Genomic DNA, 25,011 nt, shown 5'->3' with positions numbered 1-25,011 from the left:
GGACAATAAACAGGGACATTCCATACTTGTTATAACCTGTCTAGGACAATAAACAGGGACGTTCCATACCTGTTATAACCTGTCTAGGACAATAAAGTCAACGACTTATAGAAGTAAACGTTTCTAAAAGTCAACCACTGTCACTCCGCCACCTCCCCCCCAACAAAAAACAATATGATTGAGGACATTGGCAAGTAGCCTAGTGACTAGAGCGTTGGACTAGTAACCGAAAGGTTGCTAGATCGAATTCCCCGAGCTGACAAGGTAAAAACCTGTCGTTCTTTCCCTCAAACAAGACCGTTAACCCACTGTTTCTAGACTATCATTATAAATAAGAATTTGTTCTTAATTGACTCGTTAAATAAAGGTTAAAAAAAAAACAACAACAACAAAAGAAAGAAAGAAAACCGACCCTTTCCTCCTCTGGCCTCTCCTGTAATCTAATTAGTTTGGTTTAACAGCCCGGGCGCTATAAACATCAGCCGCATTCCTCAGCATATAGAGAGGTAGATACAGTAACCCACTCTCATACTGTACTCAACTCTCAGACAAAAAAAAGTTGTCTATGAACAACACAAATGAACCATGTTGTCCCAGGAGTGTAGCCCCAGTCATCAGACCTACTGTACAGAAACTGCATTTTGGTTAACAATCTAAAGATTTTTTTAAAAAACGCAACATTTTAGGGTTTAAATACCTAAATCCTTTCTCACTGCTTCCAGGGTTCAGATCAGGACTATCCACACACCTATTGTCTGACACAATTGTCAAATAAATGTATATATATATAAAGACAAAATATATTATCTTACCTGTGGTGAAAATGAAGAGAAGTAGAAGTCCCAACCCCGACCAAGAGATGTGTAGCCGCCGCATCTTGTGTCTGTACACATCTCAGTGACAGTCGGTCCAATAATTCCATCCAGACAGCTGAGGTCAGGAGAGAGCTGTGCGCTGCGTAATCGTTACCAGTCCTCAATCTGCCCAAACACTCGCTGACAAAACCAAGACAAGAGAAAACCTTGATTTCACTTCCCCCCCTCTCACTTTTCTCCTCCCAGCCGAGTCTCCCGACCATCCCAGAGAAGAGAAGTGAACAAGGCTGGAATTCCCCGCCCCATTTTTTCCACTCTCTCTCTCTGTCCCTCTCCAACGGAAACCGGAGTGTTGTCAGCGGGAAAGACAGCCTGTAAATGAGACGCACGGGGCGTGTTTGTGTCTGTGTGCATGGAGGTGCTCTGCGTGTGTGTGTGTGTGTCTGTGTGTGTGTGAAAGCGAGAGAGGCAGAGAGAGAGAGAGAGAGAGTAGTGGCAGTAGTACTAGGGTAGAGCCAACATCAGTCCTCCCGGCGTTTCCCGTGGTGTGTGTGGGGGAGGGGGGGGGGGGGGGGGGGGGGGGGGGGGAGAGACAGGCGGACTACAGTGATCGCCACAAGAGGCGCGCTGCTCTGTTTTAATTAACACACAGTTTAAACGGTGAGCAGGAAGCTGTTAGCTTTTAATGGGACAGGAACAGATGACAGAGCAGGTAATGAGTGTTTTAATGGGACAGGAACAGATGACAGAGCAGGTAATGAGTGTTTTAATGGGACAGGAACAGATGACAGAGAAGGTAATGAGTGTTTTAATGGGACAGGAACAGATGACAGAGCAGGTAATGAGTTGTTTAATGGGACAGGAACAGATGACAGAGCAGGTAATGAGTGTTTTAATGGGACAGGAACAGATGACAGAGCAGGTAATGAGTGTTTTAATGGGACAGGAACAGATGACAGAGCAGGTAATGAGTGTTTTAATGGGACAGGAACAGATGACAGAGCAGGTAATGAGTGTTTTAATGGGACAGGAACAGATGACAGAGCAGGTAATGAGTGTTTTAATGGGACAGGAACAGATGACAGAAAAGGTAATTAGTTGTTTAATGGGACAGGAACAGATGACAGAGCAGGTAATGAGTGTTTTAATGGGACAGGAACAGATGACAGAGCAGGTAATGAGTGTTTTAATGGGACAGGAACAGATGACAGAGCAGGTAATGAGTGTTTTGAAAGGCTGGTCATGGCTCACATCAACACCATCATCCGAGTCACTCTGTACTGACTCCAATTCACATACCGTCCCAACAGATCCACAGATGACGCAATCTCTATTGCACTCCACACTGCCCTTTCCGACTTAGACAAAAGGACCAACTATGTGAGAATGCTGTTCATTGACTACAGCTCAGCGTTCAACATCATAGTGCCCTCAAAGATCATCACTTAGTTAATAAGGACTCTGGGACTAAACACCTCCCTCTGCAACTGGATCCTGGACTTCCTGACAGGCTGCCCCCAGGTGGTAAGGGTAGGTAAACAACACATACGCCATGCTGATCCTCAACACAGGGGTCCCTCAGGGGTGCGTGCTCAGTCCCCTCCTGTACTCCCTGTTCACCCAAGACTGCGTGGTCGCGCACACCATCATCAAGTTTGCTTACGACACGACGGTAGTAGTCCTGATCACCGGTGACGATTAGACAGCCTATAGGGAGGAGGTCAGTGACCTGGCAGTGTGTTGCCGGGACAACAACCTCTCCCTCAACGTCAGTAAGACCAAGGAGCTGATCGTGGACTACAGGAAACAAAGGCCCGAGCACACCCCAAATCACATCAACATGGCTGTAGTGGAGCGGGTTGAGTGCTTCAAGTTTGTCGGTGTCCACATCACTAAGGACCTATCATGGTCCAAACACACCAACACAGTAGTGAAGGTGGCAGGAGGCTGAAAAGATTTGGCATGGGCCCTCAGATTCTCAAAAACGTTCTACAGCTGCACCATCGAGAGAATCTTGACTGGCTGCATCACCGCCTGGTATGGCAACTGCTTGGCATCCGTCCACAAGGCGCTACAGAGCGTAGTGCGTATTGCCCAGTACTTTACTGGGGACGAGCCCCCTGCCATCCAGGATCTCTATACCAGGTGGTGTCAGAGGGTAGTGGGTACAGCCCAGTACATCACTGGGGACGAGCCCCCTGCCATCCAGGATCTCTATAACAGGTGGTGTCAGAGGGAAGTGATACGGCCCAGTACACCACTGGAGACGAGCTCCCTTCCATCCAGGACCTCTATACCAGGTGGTGTCAGAGGGTAGTGGGTACGGCCCAGTACACCACTGGGGACGAGCCCCCTGTTATCCAGGATCTCTATACCAGGTGGTGTCAGAGGGAAGGGGTACGGCCCAGTACACCACTGGGGACGAGCCCCCTGTTATCCAGGATCTCTATACCAGGTGGTGTCAGAGGGAAGTGGTACGGCCCAGTACACCACTGGGGACGAGCCCCCTGCCATCCAGGATCTCTATACCAGGTGGTGTCAGAGGGAAGTGGTACGGCCCAGTACACCACTGGGGACGAACCCCCTGCCATCCAGGATCTCTATACCAGGTGGTGTCAGAGGGAAGTGGTACTGCCCAGTACACCACTGGGGACGAGCCCCCTGCCATCCAGGATCTCTATACCAGGTGGTGTCAGAGGAATGGCCCCTGCATTTTCAAAGCCACCCAAGCCAAAGACTGTTCTCTCTGCTATTACACGACATGCGTTACCAATGCACCAAATGAACTCTACCCACACACTGGATTCTACTCACACACACATACTGACACTCCTCACACAGAAACACATACTGACACTCCACACACACATGCATACTGACGCCACACACTCTCACACATTAATTAAATAGTTATTTTCCTCATCAATCTACACAAAAAAAACATAATGACATCACAATACTACATAATGACATCACAATACCCCATAATGACATCACAATACCCCAGAATGACATCACACTACCCCATAATGACATCACAATACCCCATAATGACATCACAATACCCCATAATGACAAACAAAAACAGTTTTTATTTTTTTTGTTGCTAATTTATCAAATAAAAAATGAAATATCACATTTACATAAGTATTCAGACCCTTTACTCAGTACTTTGTTGAATCCCCTTTGGCAGTGATTAAAGCCTCGAGTCTTCTTGGGTATGACGCCACAAGCTTGGCACACCTGTATTTGGGGAGTTTCTCCCATTCTTCTCTGCAGATCCTCTCAAGCTCTGTCAGGTTGGATGGGGAGCATCGCTGCACAGCTATTTTCAGGTCTCTCCAGAGCTGTTAGATCAGGTTCATGTCCGGGCTCTGGCTGCGACACTGAAGGACATTCAGAGACTTGTCCCAGAAGCCACTCCTGCGTTGTCTTGGCTGTGTGCTTAGGGGTCGTTGTCCTGTCGGAAGGTGAACCTTCGCTCCAGTCTGAGGTCCTAGGCTCTCTGGAGCAGGTTTTCATCAACGATCTCTCTCTCTCTCTACTTTGCTCAGTTCATCTTTACGTGCATCCCATAGTCTGTTCTGGACTTGGGGACTGTGAAGTGACCTCTTGTGGCATGTCTTGTGGGGTATGCATGGGTGTCCGAGCTGTGTGCCAGTAGTTAGGAAAGACAGCTCAGTGCATTCAACATGTTCAACACCTCTCTCTCATGGTGAGATTGTAGACACCTGTATTGATAGCGCAGTTTGTTTAGGGCAATTTTACAGATAACTAGCTACTTCACATGCTGATATTGACTTTGGTATTATTGTGTGGATCAATCGATTATTAATTATTATTATTTTTTTTTTTAAAGTACTTTATTTTTTATTTTTACTGCTGTTAGTCGACTGCGTTGGTGTGTTGTGTACGTTACACAGGGAGAGAGAGGGTCAGAAAGAGGGAGAGAGGGAGAGAGGGTCAGAGAAAGAGGGTCAGAAAGAGGGAGAGAGAGGGAGAGAGGGACAGAAAGAGGGAGAGAGGGTGAGAGGGTCAGAGAAAGAGGGTCAGAAATAGTGGGAGAGGGTCAGAAAAACGTGGTAGAGAGGGTCAGAGGAAAGAGGGGAGGGATTGAGGGGGGTAACGTTATGAACTTTGTCTAAAAAATAAAATACACTTTTCCCTCAACTGCGTTACCCTCTCCAGTCAACAGATGGCGACGTAGGTCTTGAAGGTGTCAGAGTGACGTATAATATAATGGACGGGGGGCGCTTCTTCAAACAACAGTTAGACACATCTGTCCGATGTAGCCGACATAATAAAGCTCTTTACAGAGATTTATTAGCCACTGTGTTTTAAACACCATTCTGTCGTGTTTACTTGTTACCCCTATTTTAATTTCATATTTACGTTTTGTTGTTTTGCCGACTGGCTCGTTAAGCTAGCAATAGCCTAGCTAATCCCCGATATGAGCTCACTTAGCTTCGCTCTTGTTAAAGAAGAGGTAGAGGAGGAGGTCTGCTGGACGGAGAAAGAAGTTATCGTGAAAGAGGAGGAGGAAGAAGAGGATGTTACCATAAAACAAGAAGTAGAGGGTGAGGATGGTACAGTGAAAGAAGAAGAGAAAGACGTTTCAGTGAAAGAAGAGGAAGACGCGTTCAGAGTGAAAGAGGAGGAAGAGGAGGAGGCAGAGACAGGAGATCTGATTAACACTGGTAAGTACTATCTTAAAAACGGAGGCAATCTGCAGTTTAACTGATGTATGATTTGTAAAGGGTCAATCTGCAGTTCCTACATCCATATTTGGACTATAAATGAATGAGGTCATTGATTCTTGAAGAATATAACTTAGAAATGCCCCGTGACCTAAGTTCAGCTGTGGTTCCCCATCAGGACTTAAAATAGATGCTCCCTTTTACTCCAGTGTTTGTAAACAAAGTAAATGTTAACATGGTTGAAACTGTCGTTTTGATGTCATGGATGGTCAGTCCTTGCACCCATAACTCGTCAGCTACTACAGCGATTTGAAATGACGGCAACACTTAACAAAGAGATGCAATTAGTTTCAGAGTGGGTGGCAAGGAATAAATTAGCCCTAAATATTTCTAAAACTAAAATCATTGTATTTGGGCCAAATTATTCACTAAACCCTAAACCTCAACTACATCTCGTAATGAATAATGTGGAAATTGAGCAAGTTGAACTGTCATGGTGAAAACATATTGATACAACAGTAGCTAAGATGGGGAGAAGTCTGTCCATAATAAAGCTCTGCTCTGTCTTCTTAACAACACTATCAACAAGACAGGTCCTACAGGCCCTAGTTTCTACCTTCTTAACAGCACTATCAACAAGGCAGGTCCTACAGGCCCTAGTTTTGTCATACCTAGACATTTGTTCAGTCGGGTGCCACAAAGAGGGACTCCAAGGGCCAATTGGCTCAGAACAGGGCAGCACGGCTGGCCCTTGGATGAACACAGAGAGCTGATATTAATACTATACATGTCAATCTCTCCTGGCTCAAAGTGGAGGAGAGATTGACTTCATCACTACTTGTTATTCATGAGAGGTATTGTCATGTTGAATGCACCGAGCTGTCTGTCTGATATGCCGAGTCCCCTAAGAGCTGAAAGCTTTGCTGGCCTTTCTGGTTAATATAGGCGCCCTGGTGTTAATGTAGGCGCCCTGGGGTTAATGTAGGCACCCTGGTGTTAATGTGGGCACCCTGGTGTTAATGTAGGCGCCCTGGTGTTAATGTGGGCGCCCTGGTGTTAATGTGGGCGCCCTGGGGTTAATGTAGGCGCCCTGGGGTTAATGTAGGCACCCTGTGGTTAATGTAGGCACCCTGGTGTTAATGTAGGCACCCTGAGGTTAATGTAGGCGCCCTGGTGTTAATGTAGGCACCCTGGTGTTAATGTAGGCGCCCTGGTGTTAATGTAGGCGCCCTGGTGTTAATGTAGGCACCCTGGTGTTAATGTAGGCACCCTGGTGTTAATGTAGGCACCCTGGTGTTAATGTGGGCACCCTGGTGTTAATGTAGGCACTCTGGTGTTAATGTAGGCACTCTGGTGTTAATGTGGGCACTCTGGTGTTAATGTGGGCACCCTGGTGTTAATGTAGGCACCCTGGTGTTAATGTAGGCGCCCTGGTGTTAATGTAGGCACCCTGGTGTTAATGTAGGTATCCTGGTATTCGGAGGAACCCCTGGTGTTAATGTAGGTATCCTGGTATTTGGAGGGCCCCCTGGTGTTAATGCAGGGGCCGTCTGTGCACCAATCACACCAGGGAACCCTCTAATCAAAACTGATTCAAGCCCTCACATGGTTTGTAGACTAATTTGTCACATATCTTGTTTGATATTTTATAAGGATGTTTATAACCATGAACTTGTCTGTGGAAACCTCAGCTAGACTCTTCCTGGGGTTCAGAACATGAAACATGACATAATAGTTGGTTGACTGTACACCCCACTCTCCCAGCCATCTGATTGGTTGGTTGACTGTACACTCCACTCTCCCAGCCAGCTGGTTGGTTGGTTCTATGTACACTCCACTCTCCCAGCCAGCTGGTTGGTTGACTGTACACCCCACTCTCCCAGCCATCTGATTGGTTGGTTGACTGTACACCCCACTCTCCCAGCCAGCTGATTGGTTGACTGTACACCCCACTCTCACAGCCAGCTGGTTGGTTGACTGTACACCCCACTCTCCCAGCCAGCTGATTGGTTGGTTGACTGTACACTCCACTCTCCCAGCCAGCTGATTGGTTGGTTGACTGTACACCCCACTCTCCCAGCCAGCCAGCTGGTTGGTTGACTGTACACCCCACTCTCCCAGCCAGCTGATTGGTTGGTTGACTGTACACCCCACTCTCCCAGCCAGCTGGTTGGTTGACTGTACACCCCACTCTCCCAGCCAGCTGATTGGTTGGTTGACTGTACACTCCACTCTCCCAGCCAGCTGGTTGGTTGACTGTACACCCCACTCTCCCAGCCAGCTGATTGGTTGACTGTACACCCCACTCTCCCAGCCAGCTGATTGGTTGGCTGTACACCCCACTCTCCCAGCCAGCTGATTGGTTGACTGTACACCCCACTCTCCCAGCCAGCTGATTGGTTGGTTGACTGTACACCCCACTCTCCCAGCCAGCTGGTTGGTTGACTGTACACCCCACTCTCCCAGCCAGCTGGTTGGTTGACTGTACACCCCACTCTCCCAGCCAGCTGATTGGTTGGTTGACTGTACACCCCACTCTCCCAGCCAGCTGGTTGGTTGACTGTACACCCCACTCTCCCAGCCAGCTGGTTGGTTGACTGTACACCCCACTCTCCCAGCCAGCTGGTTGGTTGACTGTACACCCCACTCTCCCAGCCAGCTGGTTGGTTGACTGTACACCCCACTCTCCCAGCCAGCTGGTTGGTTGACTGTACACCCCACTCTCCCAGCCAGCTGATTGGTTGACTGTACACCCCACTCTCCCAGCCAGCTGATTGGTTGGTTGACTGTACACCCCACTCTCCCAGCCAGCTGGTTGGTTGGTTGACTGTACACCCCACTCTCCCAGCCAGCTGGTTGGTTGACTGTACACCCCACTCTCCCAGCCAGCTGGTTGGTTGACTGTACACCCCACTCTCCCAGCCAGCTGATTGGTTGGTTGACTGTACACCCCACTCTCCCAGCCAGCTGGTTGGTTGGTTGACTGTACACCCCACTCTCCCAGCCAGCTGGTTGGTTGGTTGACTGTACACCCCACTCTCCCAGCCAGCTGATTGGTTGGTTGACTGTACACCCCACTCTCCCAGCCAGCTGGTTGGTTGACTGTACACCCCACTCTCCCAGCCGGCTGGTTGGTTGACTGTACACCCCACTCTCCCAGCCGGCTGGTTGGTTGACTGTACACCCCACTCTCCCAGCCAGCTGGTTGGTTGACTGTACACCCCACTCTCCCAGCCAGCTGGTTGGTTGACTGTACACCCCACTCTCCCAGCCGGCTGGTTGGTTGACTGTACACCCCACTCTCCCAGCCGGCTGGTTGGTTGACTGTACACCCCACTCTCCCAGCTGATTGGTTGGTTGACTGTACACCCCACTCTCCCAGCCAGCTGATTGGTTGGTTGACTGTACACCCCACTCTCCCAGCCAGCTGATTGGTTGGTTGACTGTACACCCCACTCTCCCAGCCAGCTGATTGGTTGGTTGACTGTACACCCCACTCTCCCAGCCAGCTGGTTGGTAACTAACTAAGCAGCTGGCGTATTGTATTGTCTTTTATTAATGTGGAACTGTATAAAATCTTTTGTTTCAAATCATTTTGAAATGTTGATCTCAATCTAAGAAATGTTTGTTCCCGTTGGACTGTCGACAGCAGTGAAAACGGATATGAATCTGCTGGGGACTCGCGTGCTATTAAAATGTATCAGTCTGCTGGGGACTCGCGTGCTATTAAAATGGATCAATCTGCTGGGGACTCGCGTGCTATTAAAATGGATCAATCTACTGGGGACTCGCGTGCTATTAAAATGGATCAATCTACTGGGGACTCGCGTGCTATTAAAATGGATCAATCTACTGGGGACTCGCGTGCTATTAAAATGGATCAATCTACTGGGGACTCGCGTGCTATTAAAATGGATCAATCTACTGGGGACTCGCGTGCTATTAAAATGGATCAATCTACTGGGGACTCGCGTGCTATTAAAATGGATCAATCTACTGGGGACTCGCGTGCTATTAAAATGTATCAATCTACTGGGGACTCGCGTGCTATTAAAATGTATCAATCTGCGTACATGTTCGTAGTTGTCACGGGGGGAAAAAGGTACGATGGATACCTTCATTTGTTAAAAATGTATTGAACTCGATGCAGCTAAAGAAGGGATTATTGCTCTTCATGAAGAAAGAAACCAATTTTGACCGAACGCTTTGATCCCAATAAGGGTTCTAAGAGACTCTAGGCATCTTTAACCTGTTAGAGCTCTAGGGGCGCTATTTCATTTTTGGATAAAAAACGTTCCCGTTTTAAGCGCGATATTTTGTCACGAAAAGATGCTCGACTATGCATATTCTTGACAGTTTTGGAAAGAAAACACTCTGAAGTTTCAGAATCTGCAAAGATTTTGTCTGTAAGTGCCCCAGAACTCATTCTACAGGCGAAACCAAGATGATGCATCAACCAGGAATTAGCAGAATTTCTGAAGCTCTGTTTTCCATTGTCTCCTTATATGGCTGTGATTGCGCAAGGAATGAGCCTACACTTTCTGTCGTTCGCCCAAGGTCTTAGCAGCATTGTGACGTATTTGTAGGCATATCATTGGAAGATTGACCATAAGAGACTACATTTTCCAAGTGTCCGCCTGGTGGTTGGTTGACTGTACACCCCACTCTCCCAGCCAGCTGGTTGGTTGGTTGACTGTACACCCCACTCTCCCAGCCAGCTGATTGGTTGGTTGACTGTACACCCCACTCTCCCAGCCAGCTGGTTGGTTGACTGTACACCCCACTCTCCCAGCCGGCTGGTTGGTTGACTGTACACCCCACTCTCCCAGCCGGCTGGTTGGTTGACTGTACACCCCACTCTCCCAGCCAGCTGGTTGGTTGACTGTACACCCCACTCTCCCAGCCAGCTGGTTGGTTGACTGTACACCCCACTCTCCCAGCCGGCTGGTTGGTTGACTGTACACCCCACTCTCCCAGCCGGCTGGTTGGTTGACTGTACACCCCACTCTCCCAGCTGATTGGTTGGTTGACTGTACACCCCACTCTCCCAGCCAGCTGATTGGTTGGTTGACTGTACACCCCACTCTCCCAGCCAGCTGATTGGTTGGTTGACTGTACACCCCACTCTCCCAGCCAGCTGATTGGTTGGTTGACTGTACACCCCACTCTCCCAGCCAGCTGGTTGGTAACTAACTAAGCAGCTGGCGTATTGTATTGTCTTTTATTAATGTGGAACTGTATAAAATCTTTTGTTTCAAATCATTTTGAAATGTTGATCTCAATCTAAGAAATGTTTGTTCCCGTTGGACTGTCGACAGCAGTGAAAACGGATATGAATCTGCTGGGGACTCGCGTGCTATTAAAATGTATCAGTCTGCTGGGGACTCGCGTGCTATTAAAATGGATCAATCTGCTGGGGACTCGCGTGCTATTAAAATGGATCAATCTACTGGGGACTCGCGTGCTATTAAAATGGATCAATCTACTGGGGACTCGCGTGCTATTAAAATGGATCAATCTACTGGGGACTCGCGTGCTATTAAAATGGATCAATCTACTGGGGACTCGCGTGCTATTAAAATGGATCAATCTACTGGGGACTCGCGTGCTATTAAAATGGATCAATCTACTGGGGACTCGCGTGCTATTAAAATGGATCAATCTACTGGGGACTCGCGTGCTATTAAAATGTATCAATCTACTGGGGACTCGCGTGCTATTAAAATGTATCAATCTGCGTACATGTTCGTAGTTGTCACGGGGGGAAAAAGGTACGATGGATACCTTCATTTGTTAAAAATGTATTGAACTCGATGCAGCTAAAGAAGGGATTATTGCTCTTCATGAAGAAAGAAACCAATTTTGACCGAACGCTTTGATCCCAATAAGGGTTCTAAGAGACTCTAGGCATCTTTAACCTGTTAGAGCTCTAGGGGCGCTATTTCATTTTTGGATAAAAAACGTTCCCGTTTTAAGCGCGATATTTTGTCACGAAAAGATGCTCGACTATGCATATTCTTGACAGTTTTGGAAAGAAAACACTCTGAAGTTTCAGAATCTGCAAAGATTTTGTCTGTAAGTGCCCCAGAACTCATTCTACAGGCGAAACCAAGATGATGCATCAACCAGGAATTAGCAGAATTTCTGAAGCTCTGTTTTCCATTGTCTCCTTATATGGCTGTGATTGCGCAAGGAATGAGCCTACACTTTCTGTCGTTCGCCCAAGGTCTTAGCAGCATTGTGACGTATTTGTAGGCATATCATTGGAAGATTGACCATAAGAGACTACATTTTCCAAGTGTCCGCCTGGTGTCCTGCGTCGAATTCGGTGCGCAATTGCCAGCTGCTTCTACTTTACCATTTGATTCAGGGGAGAAAGCATGTGTCCAAGAACGATGTATCAATGAAGAGATATGTGAAAAACACCTTGATGATTGTTTCTAAACAACGTTTGCCATGTTTTCAGTCGATATTATGGAGTTAATTTGGAAAAAAGTTAGCGTTTTGAGGACTGAATTTTCGGATTTCTTTTGGTAGCCAAATGTGATGTATAAAACGGAGCTATTTCTAATACACAAGGAATCTTTTTGGAAAAACTGAGCATCTGCTATCTAACTGAGAGTATCCTCATTGAAAACATCAGAAGTTCTTCAAAGGTAAATGATTTTATTTGAAGGCTTTTATGTTTTTGTTAATGTTGCGTGCTGGATGCTAACGCTAATGCTAACGCTAAATGCTAACGCTAAATGCTAACGCTAAATGCTAACGCTAGCTAGCTACTTTTACACAAATGATTTTTTTCCTATGGTTGAGAAGCATATTTTGAAAATCTGAGATGACAGTGTTGTTTACAAAAGGCTAAGCTTGAGAGATGGCATATTTATTTCATTTCATTTGCGATTTTCATAAATAGTTAACGTTGTGTTATGCTAATGAGCTTGCTGATAGATTTACACAATCCTGGATACAGGGGTTTTTTCATAGCTAAACGTGACGCAGAAAACGGAGCGATTTGTCCTAAACAAATAATCTTTCAGGAAAAACTGAACATTTGCTATCTGAGGGTCTCCTCATTGAAAACATCTGAAGTTCTTCAAAGGTAAATGATTTTATTTGAATGCTTTTCTGTTTTTTTGTGTAAATGTTGCCAGCTGAATGCTAATGCTAAATGCTACGTTAGCCATCAATACTGTTACACAAATGCTTGTTTTGCAATGGTTGAGAAGCATATTTTGAAAATCTGAGATGACAGTGTTGTTAACAAAAGGCTAAGCTTGAGAGCTAGCATATTTATTTCATTTCATTTGCGATTTTCATGAATAGTTAACGTTGCGTTATGGTAATGAGCTTGAGTCTGTATTCACGATCCCGGATCCGGGATGGGGAGATCAGAAAGGTTAAATGCTTCCCTGTCAAATCATCCAATAGGATGGGACCTTCCTGGACTACGATCAGTTTCCACCACTGTACCCCTCTACTAGCTCCAACCAGGAATTGGCTGCTCGTTGTTCGACTCCAGGTGAAATGGATGGGGTGTCGGAACCAGAAATAAGGAGGAGGATCGTTCTCGGCGCTCGCTCAGGATATCACCAGGATGCTTCCTGACGCTGTGAGTCAGTCACCGGGGGGCTGATGCTGTCATGGTTCATGTGGGGTCAAAGTTCAGGATATCACCAGGTTGTTTCTCGAGGCTGTGAGTCCGTCACCGGGAGGCTGATATGGTTCTTGTGGGGTCAAAGTTCAAGATATCACCAGGTTACTTCCCGAGGCTATAAGTCAGTCACCAGGGGGCTGATACTGTCATGGTTCATGTGGGGTCAAAGTTCAGGATATCACCAGGTTGTTTCCCGAGGCTGTGAGTCAGTCACCGGGGGCTGATACTGTCGTGGTTCATGTGGGGTCGAATGTCATTATGATGGGCAGCTCAGAACAGCTGAAGATGGATTTTAAAGAACTGATTGGGTCTCTACTGATTGGGTCTCTACTACACCAACAAACATCCCATAATATCTGTCCCCCTGCCCTCCCTAAATCGTGGCATTGAACAGTTCAACAGACTTTTATCTCTCCATAACTGTCTCCGAGGCTGAATGAGTTCTGGGGCACTTACAGACAAAATCTTTGCAGATTCTGAAACTTCAGAGTGTTTTCTTTCCAAAACGGTCAAGAATATGCATAGTCGAGCATCTTTTCGTGACAAAATATCGCGCTTAAAACGGGAACGTTTTTTATCCAAAAATGAAATAGCGCCCCCAGAGATCCAACAGGTTAACCAATAAAAGAAGACCTAAACTATTACAGTGACATGGTCACTTAACCAATAAAAGAAGACCTAAACTATTACAGTGACATGGTCACTTAACCAATAATAGAAGACCTAAACTATTACAGTGACATGGTCACTTAACCAATAAAAGAAGACCTAAACTATTACAGTGACATGGTCACTTAACCAATAAAAGAAGACCTAAACTATTACAGTGACATGGTCACTTAACCAATAAAAGAAGACCTAAACTATTACAGTGACATGGTCACTTAACCAATAAAAGAAGACCTAAACTATTACAGTGACATGGTCACTTAACCAATAAAAGAAGACCTAAACTATTACAGTGACATGGTCACTTAACCAATAAAAGAAGACCTAAACTATTACAGTGACATGGTTACTTAACCAATAAAAGAAGACCTAAACTATTACAGTGACATGGTCACTTAACCAATAAAAGAAGACCTAAACTATTACAGTGACATGGTCACTTAACCAATAAAAGAAGACCTAAACTATTACAGTGACATGGTCACTTAACCAATAAAAGAAGACCTAAACTATTACAGTGACATGGTTACTTAACCAATAAAAGAAGACCTAAACTATTACAGTGACATGGTCACTTAACCAATAAAAGAAGACCTAAACTATTACAGTGACATGGTCACTTAACCAATAAAAGAAGACCTAAACTATTACAGTGACATGGTCACTTAACCAATAAAAGAAGACCTAAACTATTACAGTGACATGGTCACTTAACCAGTAAAAGAAGACCTAAACTATTACAGTGACATGGTTACTTAACCAATAAAAGAAGACCTAAACTATTACAGTGACATGGTCACTTAACCAATAAAAGAAGACCTAAACTATTACAGTGACATGGTCACTTAACCAATAAAAGAAGACCTAAACTATTACAATGACATGGTTACTTAACCAATAAAAGAAGACCTAAACTATTACAGTGACATGGTCACTTAACCAATAAAAGAAGACCTAAACTATTACAGTGACATGGTCACTTAACCAATAAAAGAAGACCTAAACTATTACAGTGACATGGTCACTTAACCAATAAAAGAAGACCTAAACTATTACAGTGACATGGTCACTTAACCAATAAAAGAAGACCTAAACTATTACAGTGACATGGTCACTTAACCAATAAAAGAAGACCTAAACTATTACAGTGACATGGTCACTTAACCAATAAAAGAAGACCTAAACTATTACAGTAAAATGGTCACTTAACCAATAAAAGAAGACCTAAACTATTACAGTGACATGGTCACTTAACCAATAAAAGAAGACCTAAACTATTACAGTGACATGGTCACTTAACCAATAAAAGAAGACCTAAACTATTACAGTGACATGGTCACTTAACCAATAAAAGAAGACCTAAACTATTACAGTGACATGGTCACTTAACCAATAAAAGAAGACCTAAACTATTACAGTGACATGGTCACTTAACCAATAAAATAAGACCTAAACTATTACAGTGACATGGTCACTTAACCAATAAAATAAGACCTAAACTATTACAGTGACATGGTTACTTAACCAATAAAAGAAGACCTAAACTATTACAGTGACATGGTCACTTAACCAATAAAATAAGACCTAAACTATTACAGTGACATGGTCACTTAACCAATAAAATAAGACCTAAACTATTACAGTGACATGGTTACTTAACCAATAAAATAAGACCTAAACTATTACAGTGACATGGTCACTTAACCAATAAAAGAAGACCTAAACTATTACAGTGACATGGTCACTTAACCAATAAAAGAAGACCTAAACTATTACAGTGACATGGTCACTTAACCAATAAAAGAAGACCTAAACTATTACAGTGACATGGTCACTTAACCAATAAAAGAAGACCTAAACTATTACAGTGACATGGTCACTTAACCAATAAAAGAAGACCTAAACTATTACAGTGACATGGTCACTTAACCAATAAAAGAAGACCTAAACTATTACAGTGACATGGTCACTTAACCAATAAAAGAAGACCTAAACTATTACAGTGACATGGTCACTTAACCAATAAAAGAAGACCTAAACTATTACAGTGACATGGTCACTTAACCAATAAAAGAAGACCTAAACTATTACAGTGACATGGTCACTTAACCAATAAAAGAAGACCTAAACTATTACAGTGACATGGTCACTTAACCAATAAAATAAGACCTAAACTATTACAGTGACATGGTCACTTAACCAATAAAAGAAGACCTAAACTATTACAGTGACATGGTCACTTAACCAATAAAATAAAAATTTAGTTTTAAGAAAAAATATGTGCGAAGTAAAACATTTTATAAACATAACAAATAATTAAAGAGCAGCAGTAAAATAACAATAGCGAGACTATATACAGGGGGGTACCAGTACAGAGTCAATGTGGAGGCTATATACAGGGGGTACCGGTACAGAGTCAATGTGGAGGCTATATACAGGGGGGTACCGGTACAGAGTCAATGTGGAGGCTATATACAGGGGGTACCGGTACAGAGTCAATGTGGAGGCTATATACAGGGGGTACCGGTACAGAGTCAATGTGGAGGCTATATACAGGGGGGTACCGGTACAGAGTCAATGTGGAGGCTATATACAGGGGGTACCGGTACAGAGTCAATGTGGAGGCTATATACAGGAGGTACCAGTACAGAGTCAATGTGGAGGCTATATACAGGGGGTACCGGTACAGAGTCAATGTGGAGGCTATATACAGGGGGTACCAGTACAGAGTCAATGTGGAGGCTATATACAGGGGGTACCGGTACAGAGTCAATGTGGAGGCTATATACAGGGGGGTACCTGTACAGAGTCAATGTGGAGGCTATATACAGGGGGTACCAGTACAGAGTCAATGTGGAGGCTATATACAGGGGGTACCGGTACAGAGTCAATGTGGAGGCTATATACAGGGTATTACGGTACAGAGTCAATGTGGAGGCTATATACAGGGGGGGGTACCAGTACAGAGTCAATGTGGAGGCTATATACAGGGGGTACCAGTACAGAGTCAATGTGGAGGCTATATACAGGGGGTACCAGTACAGAGTCAATGTGGAGGCTATATACAGGGGGTTCCAGTACAGAGTCAATGTGGAGGCTATATACAGGGGGTACCAGTACAGAGTCAATGTGCGGGGGCACCGGTTGGTCGAGGTAATATGTACATGTAGGTAGAGATACAGTGACTATGCAATAATAAACTGAGAGTAGCAGCAGTGTAGAGGGGGGGGGGGTCAATATAAATAGTCTGGGTAGCCATCTGATTAGCTGTTCAGGAGTCTTACGGAGGTCCTGGATGGCAGGAAGCTTGGCCCCAGTGATGTACTGGGCTCTACGCGCTACCCTCTGTAGTGCCTTGCGGCCGAAGGCCGAGCAGTTGCCATACCAGGCAGTGATGCTACTAGTCAGGATGCTCTCGATGGTGCAGCTGTAGACCCTTTTGAGGATCTGAGGACCCATGCCAAATCTTTTCAGTCTCCTGAGGGGGAATAGGTTTTGTCGTGCCGTCTTCGCGACTGTCTTGGTGTGTTTGGACCTGTTTAGTTTGGAGGTGTTTAGTTTCTGGGATAATGGTGTTGATGTGAGCCTTGACCAGCCTTTCAAAGCACTTCATGGCTACAGACGTGAGTGCCACGGGCCGGTAGTCATTTAGGCAGGTTACCTTAGTGTTTTTGGGCACAGGGACTATGGTGGTCTGCTTGAAACATGTTGGTATTACAGACAGATGGGTTGAAAATGTCAGTGAAGACACTTGCCAGTTGGTCAGCGCATGCCCAGAGCACACATCCTGGTAATCAGTCTTGTGAATGTTGACCTGTTTAAAAGTCTTACTCACATCGGCTGCGGAGAGCATGATCACACAGTTGTCCTGAACAGCTGATGCTCTCATGCATGTTTCAGTATTACTTGCCTCGAAGTGAGCAAAGAAGTAGTTTAGCTCATCTGGTAGGCTCGTGTCACTGGGCAGCTCTCGGCTGTGCTTCTCTTTGTAGTCTGTAATAGTTTGAAAGCCCTGCCACATCCGACGACCGTCGGAGCCGGTGTGGTACGATTAAAACCTACCTAACAGAACACAGAGGGTGTTCTTTAATGGAAGTCTCTCCAATAAAATCCAGGTAGAATTAGGAATTCCCCAGTGCAGATGTCTAGGCTGCTTACTTTTTTCAAACTTTACTAATGACGACATGTCAGTTATAGTGTGTGCATTTATGCGGATGACTCAACACTATACACAAAATAAGTTAGTCCTAAATATTTCAAAAACTAAAAGCATTGTATTTGGGACAAATCATTCACTAAACCCTAAACTGTCATTGTCAAAACATGTTGATACAAGATGGTGAGAAGTCTGTCCATATTAAAGCTCTGCTTTGCCTTCTTAACAATACTGTCAACCAGGCAGGTCCTACAGGCCCTTGTTTTTGTCGCACCTGGACTACTGTTCAGTCGTGTGGTCAGGTGCCACAAAAAAGGAATTTTAATTGGCTCAGAACAGAGCAGCACGGCTCTTAAATGTAGACAGAGAGCTAACATTAATAATATGCATGTCAATCTCTCCTGCCTCAAAGTGGAGGAGAGATTGACTTCATCACAACTTGTATTTATGAGAGGTATTGACATGTTGAATGCACCGAGCTGTCTGTCTGAACTACTAGCACACAGCTCAGACACCAATTCATACCCTACAAGACATGCCACCAGTGGTCTCCTCACAATCCCCAAGTCCAGAACAGACTATGGGAGGCACACAGTACTACATAGAGCCATGACTACATGGAACTCCATTCCATATCAAGTAACTCATGGAAGCAGTAAAATTTGATTTAAGCAAACAGCTAAAAAGAATACACCTTCTGGAACAGCGGGGCTGTTAAGAGACACAAACATAAACACACCATAACATACGCACTATACACACAAATACACATGGATTTTGTGTTATAGATAAGTGGTAGAGTAGAGGCCTGAGGCTTAACACTTAATGTGTTGTGAAATCTGTTATGTATTGTAATGTTGTTTTTAAATGTATTAACTCCCTTAATTTAGCTGGACCCCAGGAAGAGTAGCTGCTGCCTTGGCAGGAACTAATGGGGATCCATAATAAACCCCAGGAAGTGTAGCTGCTGCCTTGGCAGGAACTAATGGGGATCCATAATAAACCCCAGGAAGAGTAGCTGCTGGCTTGGCAGGAACTGATGGGGATCCATAATAAACCCCAGGAAGAGTAGCTGCTGCCTTGACAGGAACTAATGGGGATCCATAATAAACTCCAGGAAGAGTAGCTGCCTTGGCAGGAACTAATGGGGATCCATAATAAACCCCAGGAAGAGTAGCTGCCTTGGCAGGAACTGATGGGGATCCATAATAAACCCCAGGAAGAGTAGCTGCTGCCTTGGCAGGAACTAATGGGGATCCATAATAAACCCCAGGAAGAGTAGCTGCTACCTTGACAGGAACTAATGGGGATCCATAATAAACCCCAGGAAGAGTAGTTGCTGCCTTGACAGGAACTAATGGGGATCCATAATAAACCCCAGGAAGAGTAGCTGCTGCCTTGGCAGGAACTGATGGGGATCCATAATAATCCCCAGGAAGAGTAGCTGCTGCCTTGGCAGGAACTGATGGGGATCCATAATAAACCCCAGGAAGAGTAGCTGCTGCCTTGGCAGGAACTCATGGGGATCCATAATAAACCCCAGGAAGAGTAGCTGCTGCCTTGGCAGGAACTCATGGGGATCCATAATAAACCCCAGGAAGAGTAGCTGCTGCCTTGGCAGGAACTAATGGAGATTTATAATAAACCACAGGAAGAGTAGCTGCTGCCTTGGCAGGAACTAATGGGGATCCATAATAAACCCCAGGAAGAGTAGCTGCTGCCTTGGCAGGAACTGATGGGGATCCATAATAAACCCCAGGAAGAGTAGCTGCTGCCTTGACAGGAACTAATGGGGATCCATAATAAACCCCAGGAAGAGTAGCTGCTGGCTTGGCAGGAACTGATGGGGATCCATAATAAACCCCAGGAAGAGTAGCTGCTGCCTTGGCAGGAACTCATGGGGATCCATAATAAACCCCAGGAAGAGTAGCTGCTGCCTTGGCAGGAACTGATGGGGATCCATAATAAACCCCAGGAAGAGTAGCTGCCTTGGCAGGAACTGATGGGGATCCATAATAAACCCCAGGAAGAGTAGCTGCCTTGGCAGGAACTGATGGGGATCCATAATAAACCCCAGGAAGAGTAGCTGCTGCCTTGGCAGGAACTAATGGGGATCCATAATAAACCCCAGGAAGAGTAGCTGCTACCTTGACAGGAACTAATGGGGATCCATAATAAACCCCAGGAAGAGTAGTTGCTGCCTTGACAGGAACTAATGGGGATCCATAATAAACCCCAGGAAGAGTAGCTGCTGCCTTGGCAGGAACTGATGGGGATCCATAATAAACCCCAGGAAGAGTAGCTGCTGCCTTGGCAGGAACTGATGGGGATCCATAATAAACCCCAGGAAGAGTAGCTGCTGCCTTGGCAGGAACTGATGGGGATCCATAATAAACCCCAGGAAGAGTAGCTGCTGCCTTGGCAGGAACTCATGGGGATCCATAATAAACCCCAGGAAGAGTAGCTGCTGCCTTGGCAGGAACTAATGGAGATTTATAATAAACCCCAGGAAGAGTAGCTGCTGCCTTGGCAGGAACTAATGGGGATCCATAATAAACCCCAGGAAGAGTAGCTGCTGGCTTGGCAGGAACTGATGGGGATCCATAATAAACCCCAGGAAGAGTAGCTGCTGCCTTGACAGGAACTAATGGGGATCCATAATAAACCCCAGGAAGAGTAGCTGCTGGCTTGGCAGGAACTGATGGGGATCCATAATAAACCCCAGGAAGAGTAGCTGCCTTGGCAGGAACTGATGGGGATCCATAATAAACCCCAGGAAGAGTAGCTGCTGCCTTGGCAGGAACTGATGGGGATCCATAATAAACCCCAGGAAGAGTAGCTGCTGCCTTGACAGGAACTGATGGGGATCCATAATAAACCCAGGAAGAGTAGCTGCTGCCTTGGCAGGAACTGATGGGATCCATAATAAACCCCAGGAAGAGTAGCTGCTGCCTTGGCAGGAACTGATGGGGATCCATAATAAACCCCAGGAAGAGTAGCTGCTGCCTTGACAGGAACTGATGGGGATCCATAATAAACCCAGGAAGATTAGCTGCTGCCTTGGCAGGAACTGATGGGGATCCATAATAAACCCCAGGAAGGGTAGCTGCTGCCTTGGCAGGAACTGATGGGGATCCATAATAAACCCCAGGAAGAGTAGCTGCTGCCTTGGCATGAACTCATGGGGATCCATAATAAACCCCAGGAAGAGTAGCTGCTGCCTTGGCAGGAACTCATGGGGATCCATAATAAACCCCAGGAAGAGTAGCTGCTGCCTTGGCAGGAACTAATGGAGATTTATAATAAACCCCAGGAAGAGTAGCTGCTGCCTTGGCAGGAACTGATGGGGATCCATAATAAACCCCAGGAAGAGTAGCTGCTGCCTTGACAGGAACTGATGGGGATCCATAATAAACCCAGGAAGAGTAGCTGCTGCCTTGGCAGGAACTGATGGGATCCATAATAAACCCCAGGAAGAGTAGCTGCTGCCTTGGCAGGAACTGATGGGGATCCATAATAAACCCCAGGAAGAGTAGCTGCTGCCTTGACAGGAACTGATGGGGATCCATAATAAACCCCAGGAAGAGTAGCTGCTGCCTTGGCAGGAACTGATGGGGATCCATAATAAACCCCAGGAAGGGTAGCTGCTGCCTTGGCAGGAACTGATGGGGATCCATAATAAACCCCAGGAACAGATGCTGCTGCCTTGGCAGGAACTGATGGGGATCCATAATAAACCCCAGGAAGAGTAGCTGCTGCCTTGGCAGGAACTAACAGAGATTTATAATAAACCCCAGGAAGAGTAGCTGCTGCCTTGGCAGGAACCGATGGGGATCCATAAATACAAATTGTCCCCTTTATTAGTAGAAAGTCCCATTTATATAATAAAGTCCAAAAATGGACCCTTCCTGGATCACCCCTTTAAAGGGGCGTTCTACAGATTGAATGGATGGACCCTTCCTGGATCACCCCTTTAAAGGGGCGTTCTACAGATTGAATGGATGGACCCTTCCTGGATCACCCCTTTAAAAGGTCATGAAGGTCAGAAGATCTGATCCTGTATTATTGACTAATTGATCCTCTGGTTTTATTGGCTGTGGTTTTATTTCCTCTGTTTTTTATTGGCTGTGGTTTTATTGGCTGTGGTTTTATTGGCTGTGGTTTTATTGGCTGTGGTTTAATTGGCTGTGGTTTAATTGGCTGTGGTTTTATTTCCTCTGTTTTTTATTGGCTGTGGTTTTATTGGCTGTGGTTTTATTGGCTGTGGTTTTATTGGCTGTGGTTTTATTGGCTGTGGTTTTATTGGCTGTGGTTTAATTGGCTGTGGTTTAATTGGCTGTGGTTTTATTTCCTCTGTTTTTTATTGGCTGTGGTTTTATTGGCTGTGGTTTTATTGGCTGTGGTTTAATTGGCTGTGGTTTTATTTCCTCTGGTTTTATTGGCTGTGGTTTTATTGGCTGTGGTTTAATTTCCTCTGGTTTTATTGGCTGTGGTTTTATTTCCTCTGGTTTTATTTCCTCTGGTTTTATTTCCTCTGGTTTTATTTCCTCTGGTTTTATTGGCTGTGGTTTAATTTCCTCTGGTTTTATTGGCTGTGGTTTTATTGGTTGTGGTTTTATTGGCTGTGGTTTTATTGGCTGTGGTTTTATTGGCTGTGGTTTTATTTCCTCTGGTTTTATTGGCTGTGGTTTTATTGGCTGTGGTTTTATTGGTTGTGGTTTTATTTCCTCTGGTTTTATTGGCTGTGGTTTTATTTCCTCTGGTTTTATTGGCTGTGGTTTTATTGGCTGTGGTTTACCTGATAATCAGTAAAGCTGATAATAAAATAATACCATTAATAATATTGGTGACCTAAAGTCGTCTGGATCACTGCTGAAGGTTTCAACAACTTTAATAACTTATTGTCAGACTGACATCTACTTTACTCCTGTGAAAAATGAAGACAAAATCTGACTATTGTTCTTCACTTGACCATTTTATTGTTAGAAGACAATTGTCAAAAAAAGGTTTGTAAAAGCATTTAAACATTCACTACATTGACTGTCTGACTTTGTCGTTCACACAGGAGAGAGACGTGACCGTCGTGGATCCTCTGGGGAGCCTCAACAACATCATGATGCTGACGAGGCTGAGAAGAGTCTCTCCAGATCAGAACACCTCAAGAAACCCCAGCGGAGATCCACAGGGAAGAAACCTCACCACTGCTCTGACTGTGGGAAGAGTTTCACCTCTTCAACAGAACTTAAAATACACCACAGAATCCATACAGGAGAGAAACCTTATAGCTGCACTGACTGTTTGAAGAGATTTTCTCAACTAGGGAACCTGACAAAACACCAGTTGACACACACAGGAGAGAAGCATCACCACTGCTCTGACTGTGAGAGGGCCTTTTCAACATCACAGCGTTTAAAGCTGCACCAGCGAACGCACACTGGAGAGAAGCCTTACCACTGCTCAGACTGTGGGAAAAGCTTAACCTCCTCAAGTGAACTGATTATACACCAGAGAACACATACAGGAGAGAGGCCTTATGGCTGTGATCAATGCGGGAAGCGATTCACTCAGTCATCAAACCTGACTGTACACAAGAGAATACACACTGGAGAGAAGCCTTATCGCTGCACCAACTGTGGAATGAGCTTTACTACCTCAAGCTATCTGATAACACACCGGAGAACACATACAGGAGAGAAACCTTATAGCTGTGATCAATGTGGGAAGAGTTTTACTCAGCCAAGTCACCTGATTGTACACCAGAGAATACACACGGGAGAAAAACCGTACCACTGCTCTGACTGTGGGAAGGGTTTTGTTAGATCATCACATTTAAAATCTCACCAGAGAACACACACAGGAGAGAAGCCTCACCACTGCTCTGAATGTGGGAAGCGTTTTGCTTTATTAGACATACTGATAGTACATCAGAGAACCCACACTGGTGAAAAGCCTTACCACTGCCCAGACTGTGGGAAGAGATGTACTACCTCAAGTAACCTGATATCACACAAGAGAACCCACACTGGAGAGAAACCTTACCACTGCTCTGACTGCGGGACGAGTTGTTCTACCTCAAGCAACCTGGCAGTACACCAGAGAACACACACAGGAGAGAAGCCTTATGGCTGTGATCAGTGTGACAAGAGATACTCTCATTCAAGTTCTCTGATTAAACATCAGAAAATACACTCAGGAGATCCACAGAGTGTAGAATGATCTCCAACACCAGACCTGGGTAGTAGAACACAGAGTGTAGAATGACCTCCAACACCAGACCTGGGTAGTAGAACACAGAGTGTAGAATGATCTCCAACACCAGACCTGGGTAGTAGAACACAGAGTGTAGAATGATCTCCAACACCAGACCTGGCTAGTAGAACACAGAGTGTGGAATGATCTCCAACACCAGACCTGGGTAGGAGAGGCCACTCTGTGTTCTATCTTGTAAAAAAACATATTTAGGTAGCTGTGGAAATTCATTTATTAATGTTAATATGTTAATATTAAGTCAAACACGTTTATTCTCTTATACACCTTAATACTTAATATTTTCAAATTATATTATGTGAGCTTATAACATAAAAATAATAAAAAAATATTAAAATGTTTAAAGTATAGTTTTTTTTTAGAAAAGTACTAATGTTACTTTACCTAACAAGCAAAATACTTAAATACATGTAATTATGTTAAATATATGTAATTATGTTAAATACATGTCATTTTGTCCTTGGAAACATTTAACTGAACTACTGGTGAATACCATTCATTCCCCTGGATGACATCACGGTATCCAGGAGTTTAATATATAAACATTTAACTGAACTACTGGTGAATACCATTCATTCCCCTGGATGACATCACGGTATCCAGGAGTTTAATATATAAACATTTAACTGAACTACTGGTGAATACCATTCATTCCTCTGGGTGACGTCACGGTATCCAGGGGTTTAATATATAAACATTTAACTGAACTACTGGTGAATACCATTCATTCCTCTGGGTGACGTATCCAGGAGT

General features: G+C 44.9%; 1 protein-coding gene across 1 annotated transcript; it reads left to right on the top strand.

Annotated features, from left to right (window-relative positions):
• The first annotated feature begins 2,367 nt into the window (after positions 1 to 2,367).
• On the top strand, positions 2,368 to 24,207 carry LOC139394337 (zinc finger protein ZFP2-like). The gene is made up of 4 exons (XM_071142383.1): positions 2,368 to 2,468; positions 2,589 to 2,723; positions 2,811 to 2,980; positions 23,057 to 24,207. Exons 1-4 carry the CDS (start codon positions 2,368 to 2,370, stop codon positions 24,205 to 24,207), a joined length of 1,557 nt encoding a protein of 518 aa, XP_070998484.1.
• Positions 24,208 to 25,011: the final 804 nt, after the last annotated feature.

Source organism: Oncorhynchus clarkii, unplaced genomic scaffold (assembly GCF_045791955.1).
Source record: "Oncorhynchus clarkii lewisi isolate Uvic-CL-2024 unplaced genomic scaffold, UVic_Ocla_1.0 unplaced_contig_359_pilon_pilon, whole genome shotgun sequence".
NCBI lineage: Eukaryota > Metazoa > Chordata > Actinopteri > Salmoniformes > Salmonidae > Oncorhynchus > Oncorhynchus clarkii.
Note: the sequence above shows the minus strand (reverse complement) of the source record. Positions and strands in the feature narration are given on the sequence as shown.